The sequence below is a fragment of the Petaurus breviceps genome, unplaced genomic scaffold (assembly GCF_028583685.1).
Source record: "Petaurus breviceps papuanus isolate PSGF00001 unplaced genomic scaffold, PetGlider_PUasm1.0 131, whole genome shotgun sequence".
NCBI lineage: Eukaryota > Metazoa > Chordata > Mammalia > Diprotodontia > Petauridae > Petaurus > Petaurus breviceps.
In genome coordinates this window covers 4,545,159-4,555,022 of record NW_027185674.1, presented here as the reverse complement: position 1 = coordinate 4,555,022, position 9,864 = coordinate 4,545,159, and the positions used below count along the sequence as shown (strand labels likewise).

Genomic DNA, 9,864 nt, shown 5'->3' with positions numbered 1-9,864 from the left:
CAGGCCTGGTGCTGTCTTTTCATCTCAGCAGACATTAGCCAATGCCACTCTATGCTGCTTATCCATAAGGTCATGAATAAATTCCAGTCCTCAGGTATTACTAAGAAAAAGAGAAGGTACTCTCATATAAAACTCATGAGTGGATGAAGGGACTTCACCAAGAACACTTACATTAGAATATATTAATTTTAGAGAAACATATTATAAACAAAAAATTAGCCTAGTAAAAAGAGTTTTACATTACATTCAGTGAACTATATGTAAGATTAAGGGAAAGCAAGGCAAAACTGTTAAAAAATATCTGACATATAAAAATGTCAACACAGCAAGAACTGGGAATAAATTAAACACTTACTTTCCCCCTAAAAATACAGATGATGTAATTGGCAAGATTGAGATATAACTGGATAGGAAAGGCAAGGAAGAGCCTGAAAGATGAAATGTTTAACAACAGAAACAAAGATTGTGCAAAAAAGTTGATGAGACGGTAAGCTCTGAAAAGACAGGCGCTATATTGTGTACGTGTTTCTATCCAAGGCTCCCATCCCTCCCTGCCATGGCTTAGTACAGTACCTTAGAAATAGCAGGCACTCAATCAATTTATAGAAAGTTGTTTTTTTTTTTTTAATTTCCCAAGTTCCTGAAGTATGTTGGGGCAAATTTTTTTGGCAGAGGAAGAGAAATCTATTAAGTTAAGCATAATGTTTTATTTTATCTTAATAGAAACATGAAGTACTTTTCACCTTAATGAAAGTGATCAATAAATGGTATAATTCAGAATCATAAGAAAAAAGCAACATATTCAAGGAAATAAGTAATTTTATGGAAAGTTGAATTAGTAATAAACTATATATTGTTCAGAGAAAGTATCTTAGAGGAAGAGAAAATATTAAATAATTTTTCAAAAACACAAACATGGGCAAACATAGGCATACTTGTAACACAGATCTACGTGATATTCTTCTCTATACAATGATAGGAAGGCCTCCAAAATCGAGGAAAAGAAGGTATAATATGCTTGTACTTTAAGGGCTTTTCTTTTCCTACATGATATAAAAATATGACCAATGACAGTAAGTATACATCTCGTTGGAATGTCACACTTGGAAGTAATCAAAGCTAACCACTGAAGGTTAGTTATCACGGGCAAGAAAGTCAAGGGCAAAGAGTAACAGTGTTTCAAATGGTTGACTTAGGTCTGGCATGAATTTTTATTTTTACCTAATGGCTAATATGATGAAATAGGGAACTTGGTCACCCAGTTCATTCACTGATGCTAATAAATTGGGGAGAGAATGCTAGCACCTTGGAGAATAAAATTCTAAACAATCCTGACATGTAAAAAAGATGTACTTCAGCAGAGGGAAATCTATTCCAAGGAGAGAAATAGTGTACTTAAAAGGTAAATGGAAAGGCCACAGCCACAAGGATAGTAACTAATCACTGGCGAGGCTCAAGAATAGCAAAAACTGAAACAAATAAAATGAGACTAATGTATTTTCATTAAAACGTTAACATGACACTGGGATATACTGTTCACAGAAGTGTAACTAACCACTGCCATGAAGTAATTCCAATATACAGGTATGGTTGCTTCATGCAACAGAGGTTATTTATAGAAAGTTCTGTGTAAAGCTTAATTTTATACAGGAAAATAATTCACTCCCATTAATTTCCATTACTCTGTAGAAATACGCTCCCCTGCTTACTATGTTGACAATGCCAGATGTTACTGTCTCACCTGGTTATCAATAACAATGTTTGCTAACGTTCCTGCCTCAACTGACAGTACCTACTACCACTCCAAAGAAAGCTGTCAATCAGGTGAAGGAAAACTTTAGAAGTGGCTTGGGTTCCACTGGCATTAATAACAGCTCCTGATGGCAGCACAACAGCTCTGGCACCGATCACTTTAGAAGCTGATACCAGCTTCAAAGGTAGCAACTGCTGAAATAGGCTGAGTAGTTCAAAGCTGGAACCCCACTGTTGGCAGGAGGTCTGGCAGAGGCAGTGGCCACTGCAGCATTATTACTGCAGTGATGGCAGCTTTAAAACAGTGGTGGTGACAGCTTTGGAAGCTACGGTAGCAGACTTGAGCAGCAAGGACTTCAAGTAGAGGAAAAACTGAACAGCATGACAGCTGAAGCAAGTGCTTTTACAGACTGAGGACACTTGTCAAGCAAAAGGAATCCAGGGACTCATTCTCTCAGATTCTTCAATCTGTATCTTTGTAGAGCAAATCTTTATTTAAAACAAAAATCTGAATCTCAATGAAATGAGGTACTTAATAAGTACCATGCCAAATTCGCAGCTATAAACAAAAAGGTATATGGAAACCTGGGGAGCCAGAACAACCAAAAGTGATTAATTAAAGAGCTGAGTTAGAAGATGATCTCTTCAGAAATGAGGAAGAAATCCTTTTCTTTTCCATCAAGGATGGAATGGAAGGAAATGCCTAAACTATAGTAAGAGAAATTAAAGTCAGGCTAATAAAGAATTATATGCTGACATAAAGGAGTACCAAAGGAGCTTCTGGAATCTCCTTCCCTTGAGACTTTTAAATAAGATTAGACAATTACCTAAAATTCAGGGTTAAGTTCAGTCCTGACTGTAGGCAATATGTAAACAAGAAAATCTGAGGCCCTTTCCAACCCTTTAATTCTGCAGTTGTGTAATTTTAGTATGTGATAGAAATTGTAAATATTTGAGTACAGCAAATCATAAAAATGATCCTTCTTCGCTGAGTGCTTCTCAGCCCCCCTCTTCTAGACATTTTTTGAAGTGATTACATTTATACAAGGCCCTTATTTCATAATGTACATAATACAATCTGGTAACTAATCAATATGAAACCACTCAAATCGAAGAATATGGTTTGTTACTGAAATATTTTGAAATACTTTAAAAAAAATCAGTGTATTTAAACTTACACAATGACTTTTTAAAAAAAGATAAATATACTGAAATAAATCTAGCTTATCCCTGAAAAAAATTATACTGCCACCTGTATACATATGAGGTGCAAAGGATAAATTCATAAACTGCTAAGTCTGCACAAGTCAATTACTCTTTGTCAAAATTTGTAGGACAAGGGGATTCACTAAACATGAATTTTAATTATACCCCAGAATTAACTTGTGCCAGCAGTATCAGTGCAACCATTACTGGCAACAGATGTCATGCTACGCTGTTTTGGTATAAGAATGATAGTGGGAGAAAGGAGGGAAGGTAAGAAGGAGATTAAAAAAAAAAACCCAATACACTGATGATTTCTAAAACAATGGGATTAACAGTAAATCAACCAAAATGGATATTTAAGCCCCACTGAACCACCAAAGGTCTAAGATTTCAAAAGGTTTAACCCACTTTTGTTCCCCCACCAGTTTATTTTTGGTAAAAGTCAGAAAAATCAGTTTTGACAAGGAAAATCTGCTTCTTTATGACAAAATGAAGATCTGATTATATAAGTACATATATGTGTGCATATATTAAAAAAAAAAACACAAAAAATAATGGAAAAGTGGGGATAACAGCTTAAGTACTTGCAATTTTATGGAAAGTCTGCCTAAATCAAGAAGCAGTGCACACACACACCTATTTATGGAAACTAAAAATGTATGAATAGCACAACAATACTGTGATATCGGAGATCATGATACATTACCTGTACACAATTATTTATGTAATTATTAAACCTTTGGGACACTCAGTTTTATGCCCAATAAGACACCATTAAGTCTTTAAAACCTCCCCTTCCTCCTTTTAGAAGAAGGTATTTCTATACACTAATTTTTTCCACCTAATAAGAGTAATAGGAAACAGAATCCACAAGGTGCTTTAAATGATGAGACCTCAAGTGCTGTTTTTTCTCTCTTGAATTTTTGGATAGTAAACAGTTTCATGGAGACCACACAAAAATACTACGACAGACGAGCCGTTATCTTAAGTCTGCTGACAGGACTAAATATTTAGTCCACTGGAACTAGGATGTGAAGGTCTTAAGACATGCTTGAGCAACGCACTGAAGGGGATCCCATCTGAGTTAATACTTTGTCCAACCATTGTAGGGGTCCATTCAGATGAAGTTCAATCCAGCAAGGGGTGCTTGTTACTGTCTGCCTTCTGTTGAAAAAAGAGAGAGAGGGGAAGAGGTTACAAAAAGCATGAAAAACTCAAATAACAAGAAGACCAACACATTTGCCAACTAAGTCCCATTAAGGCTGATATACCTTCAAACACAAAAGAATTTCAAGGTCTAAAAATAAAATGTATAGAATAACAGATTCAGAGCTGAAGGGAACTTTAGCTATATTTTACACATGGTTAAACAGAGGCTGACACAGAGAGTTAAGTAACCGAGCCATGATTTGAACTCAGGTTCTCTGATATCAATTCTAGCACTCTTTCTACTCCACTGTTGCATAGGATCAGAATTCATGGTGTAAACCTTCTATTTTTAACAAAAACAAAACTCAAATTCTTCTATCAATCATATGAGAATCTTCTAATGTTACTAAAGTCAGTTTGATACACTATTACTAACCTAGATTAGTTCTACTAATTCCTACTAATAAAAATAGTAGTAAGAAGAGAGCCTATTAGAAAGGAACCGACAGCAAAAAACAACTACCAAAAGTCAAATCATAATCTGGGATTACAGAAAAATCTTCACTGCTGACACCTTAGTTTTTCCCAACTAAAATTAATAAAATGCTCCAAAATTATTATCTCAAATAGTAAGATAATAAAACTAAGTAGGTGGTCCAATTCTAACCACATCATGTGAAAAACATTGCTCCCCTAAAAGCTATGTTCATTTCTGACCTCTGAGGTCACAGAAGCAGCTAGATTCAGTGAATAAAGCTTGGAGTCACGAAGACCTCAGTTCAAATTTGGCCTCATACACTCACTAGCTATATGAACCTGAGCAAGTCACTTAACCTCTCTTTGCCTCAATCCACTGATGATGGAAATGGCAAATCATTCCGGTTATCTTTGCCAAGAAAATCCCATAGACAGTATTGACATGCTACTGTCCACCGGGTCACGAGAGTCGGACACAACTAAATGACTGAACAACAAAAACCTCTGAGGTCATCTCCTCCAACCCAGGGAAGGAAAGAATCACCTTTACTGTCTCACTGACAGCCATTTGACTTCTTAACATTTTGGGTAATAAAGTGCTCAAACAGCTCCTCCTTTCACTGACTGTTTTAACTTAAAAAATTCTTTATACTGAATTAGAAAAAATCTGTTTGTCTGTAACTTCTACTGATTCATCCTAGTCCTGTCCTCTAAAGGTAGCTTTTAAATTATTTTTAGACAGAAATCATCCCACCTGCACCATTTCTTCCAAGTCCCATCAACTGCTTCTCATATGATATGATATTGAGACTCCTCAAAATCCCAGTCACATTCCTCCTCCTGAACACTCTCATTTGTCAACATTCTTCTTAGAATGTGGTACTAAGAACTAAACAAAATCTTCCAGATGTAGTCAGATAAATTCAAATGGAAGATTATTTTCAATGAATAAGACCCTCTGCTTCTTAAATAAAATTTAATATTGTGTTAGCTTTTTTCTTTAAATAAGCAAAGACATAAAAAGTTCTCAAAAACTGTATTAACATAGCACCAAGTATGGCAGGTCATCACTAACCTGGAAAAGGTTCAAACATATACAATAAACCCAATGCAGTTCATTTGTGAGTCAGCTAATTAAGCTGGAAGAAATTTAGTACCAGGCTGGCAGCAGAGAATGATCTGATTTTGGGGGGTGGGGTAGAAGGAAATGTCAGGATGACATGAACTCTTAAAAACTGCTGGCTGAATTGTAGAAGGTATACTAAATCTGTATCACCATCCGAACCAAAAATCAGAAATACTTGGGTATATAAAAGTATTAATATGATAAAAAAGCTGGAAGGGACCTTAGATAATCTAATCAAATTCCCTTCCTTTTACAAATAAGATACTCTTTCTACTATACTAGGAAGCCTGTGGTACTACGCTCATACTGAGTTTTTAGGGAACTGCTATTGAGTCAAAACTTTCCGACCCTATACCTGACAAGTGATTTTTATTTTTTTTTAATGCTTTATTAACTTCTGATTTACATTGTTTCTGCCAGATTTTGAGTTACAAATTTTCTTCCCGTTTTTCCCCTACCCACCACCCCAAAATAGCAGTCCCACAGGATATCCCCTCCCCCAATCTGCTCTCTCCCATATTTTCTCCCATACCCCTTTCGACTTTTCCAGTGGACCTCTATGCCTCAGTGCCTGTATATCTTGTTTCCTACTTACATGTAAGATGCTATTAATAATAGTATATATATCTATATCTATATATATACACATACATTTGAATATTTGATTTTAAAAACTTTCAGTTCCAGATTCATTTCCTTCCTTCCTTGTCACCCACCCTTACTGGGAAGATAAGCAGTTCAGTGTAGGTTGTACATGTGCGGCTAATGCAAAACAATAACGTAGTAGATATATTGTAAAAGACTGACTATATTTCCCTCCCTCCCATCCCACCTCCCACTTGTTCTATTCTCTACTTTGATCCCGTCCCTTTTCAAAAGTGGTGCTTCCAACTTCCCTCCCCCAAGCCTGCCCTCCCTTCCATCATCCCCCCTCTCATCCCCTTCCCTCACTACTCTCCTGGAGGGTGAGATCCCCTATTTAGTGTGTATTTCACTCCCTCCTCAAGCCAGATTCAATGGGAATAAGGTTGTCCCATTCCCTTTTGCCTTCCTATTCTTCCCCTCCATTGTAACCATTTTCCCTTGCCTCTTCTGTAGGAGATAGTTTGCCCCAATCTGTCTCTCCCCATCTCCTCTCATTATATGCCTCTCACCTCTTAATTTCACCTTTTAAGTATCATCCCTTCCTGTTAAATTGGTCCTGTGCCCTCTATGTATACCTGTAGACATATATACACACATTCACATATGTATTCATATGCTCATATACCCTCATATAAAGACATATGTATATATTTCTAATCCCTTCAATTACTGAGAAAAGTTTCATAAGTTACAATTATTGTTTTTCCATGTAGGAATGTTAATAGTTCCACTTTGATAAGTTCCTTATGATTTCTTTTCCCTGTTTACCTTCTCATGTTTCTCTTGCTTCTTGTATCTGAATGTCAAATTTTCTATTCAACTCTGGTTTTTTCAGCAAGAATGCTTGAAAGTCCTCTAATCCACTGAATGACCATATTTTCCCCTGAAACATGATACTCAGTTTTGCTGGGTAGGTGACTCTTGGTTTTAATCCCAGCTCCTTTGACCTCTGGAATATCACATTCCAAGCCCTTCGATCCCTCAGTGTAGAAGCTGCCAGATCCTGGGTTATCCTGATTGTGTTTCCACAATATTCAAATTGTTTCTTCCTGGCTGCTTGTAATATTCTCTCCTTAATCTGGGAATTCTGGAACCTGGCTATAATATTCCTAGGAGTTTTCTTTTTGGGATCTTTTTCAAGAGGTGATCGGTGGATTCTTTCAACCTCTATTTTGCCCTCTGGTACTAAAACATCAGGGCAGTTTTCCTTGAGAACCTCCTGGAGGATGATTTCTAGGTTCTTACTTTGGTCATGGCTTTCAGGTAGTCCAATAATTTTTAAATTATCTCTCCTGGATCTATTTTCCAGGTCAGTGTTTTTTCCCATGAGATATTTCACATTGCCTTCTATTCTTTCATTTGTTTGGATCTGTTTAACAGCATCTTGATTTCTCATAAAGTCGTTAGCTTCCCTTCGCTCCAATCTAATTCTGAAGCAATGATTCTCCTCGTTGAGCTTTTGAGATTCTTTTTCCATCTGGCAAATTCGACTTTTTAAGGCATTCTTCTCCTCATTGCCTTTTTGAGCCTCCTTTGCCATTTGAGTCAGTCTGTTTTTTAAGGTATTATTTTCCTCAGTCAGGCTGTTGACTCTCATTTCATAATTTTCTTGCATTGTTCTCATTTCTCTTCCCAATTTTTCCTCCACTTCTCTTATCTGCTTCTTAAGGTCCTCTATGGCCTGTAACCAGCTCGTATTTTCCTTTGAAGCTTTTGGTGCAGGCGTTCTGACTTCACTGTTTTCCTCCTGTTAAATGTCTTGCTCCTTCTTGTCCCCAAAATAGGAATGTAATGTTGGAATCTTCTGTCTGCTTTGTTTCCTTTGCCTGCTCATTTTGCCACTCAATTACTTGACTTTTGGGCTTTTTGCCACAGTAGGACTCTGCCACCAGACAGGGGAGCTTTCGCCCCAAACGCTGGGGTTTTCTCAGCTGCCAGAGGTATTAGATGGGTGCCCTCTCTGAGGTCTCCACATGCTCTGGCAAGCTGGACACACACCCCAGGACCTCTACCCTAGACTGCAATCCAGATGCAAGCAGATTACCCCTCAGACTGGTGCTTGGTCCCCCTACACTCTGCAGACCAGGAGCTGAAGCTGCCACGTGGCCTGGCTGGCTGTGCTGGCTTCTCAGCAGCTTCTCGCCCTGGGGGTAAAAGCCACGCACTCCCACTTACTGGTCCCAAAGTCCAGACTGCACTGACCTCTCACTTTGTCCTTCGCATCTATGTGTTGATAAATCTGGAAACAGCTACAGCTGCTGCTGATCTGGAGTCCCTCTGGTCAGGCCCGCCCTGGGGCTAAAGCCTAGGCGCAGGGCTGGGCTCGGCTCCCAGAGTGCTGTGCTGGATTCCTGCTGGCCTGCCGGGCCGTCCTCAGCGGGAGGTTAGTTTCTCTGTGTCATTTTGTGGGTTCTGCCACTCCAAAGTTTGTTTAAAGTCCCCTTTTTACATGGATTGGGGAAGGTGGAAGCCGGAGCTGTGGGAAGGTTGTGCTTCTACTCTGCCATCTTGGCTCTGCCTCCCGACAAGTGATTTTTAAAATGTCAATAAAGGGGGGAAGTTAGGTGATGCAGTGAATAGAGCACAAGCCCTGGAGTTGGCAGGAACTGAGTTCAATTCCAGTCTCAGACACTTGATACACACTAGATGTGTGACCTTGGGCAAGTCACAACCTCAATTGCCCTGCTTTCCCCCTTCCAAAAAGGCCAAAAAAAAAAGACCCACATAAAATGTCCACAAAGAATTTTCATAATTCTTAATCACACTCAGTTTTAGAAGGGGGTGAGAGGAGTCAGATAAGCTATATTTATACTTTTTCAAAAGGGATAGGAAAATTCTTGTTTTAAGGAACTGTGCCTAGGGAACCAGCCCATTCCACTCTTTCCTACTTCCTTCAAAAGCCCTAGGTCTACTCCAATTGAGGTATTGCACATTTGTCAAGTCTCCTCTTCTTCCTTGTGCTTTACCTCATGTCACCCAGATGCTTTCTACCCTTATCTTTGCCTTCACTTCATTTCACATGATGCAACAGCCCTTCTGCTTGCCAAGGCCAGTCCCTCCTACTTTCTATCCTCAATCCCATTCCATGTCATCTCCTCCAAGAGACTGAACCCTCTGTCATCCCCATTCTCTCACTTACCTTCTGGCTACTTTCTTCCCTTGTTTGGTTATAGATACTATTTATTAATAGTTGGTTCTGCTATTGTAAGATAAAATTAAGATTGACATTTTAATTAGCTTGATGTAAATTTTCCTAAGTCTGGGGAGCAAAGACAAGATGGTGGAATACATTTTCACAAGTTTGAGGTTACAAAGGTATAAATTTTTTTTTTTAATTTATGGAACAAAATATATTATAAAACAGCATTTATCTTCTGGCCAATTTCTTACTGCCTACAAACACTCATATCTTCCTTTTTTTTAAAAGCAATTGGGGTTAAGTAACTTGCTCAAGGTTACACGGCCAGTTATTTCTGGGTGTGGTGCTAAGTGTCGGAGCCCAGATTGGA

At 38.3% G+C, this 9,864-nt stretch overlaps 1 protein-coding gene across 3 annotated transcripts in view; it reads right to left on the bottom strand.

Moving 5' to 3' along the window:
• Positions 1–687: 687 nt before the first annotated feature.
• SMAD2 (SMAD family member 2) overlaps positions 688–9,864 on the bottom strand; it is a 102,656-nt gene continuing 93,479 nt past the window's right edge. For all 3 annotated transcript variants that reach the window (XM_069104703.1, XM_069104711.1, XM_069104702.1), the window contains one exon: positions 688–4,122. In XM_069104703.1, coding sequence (XP_068960804.1) covers positions 3,999–4,122 — 124 coding nt within the window. In that variant the 3' untranslated portion in view covers positions 688–3,998. The remainder of the gene's footprint in view (positions 4,123–9,864) is intronic.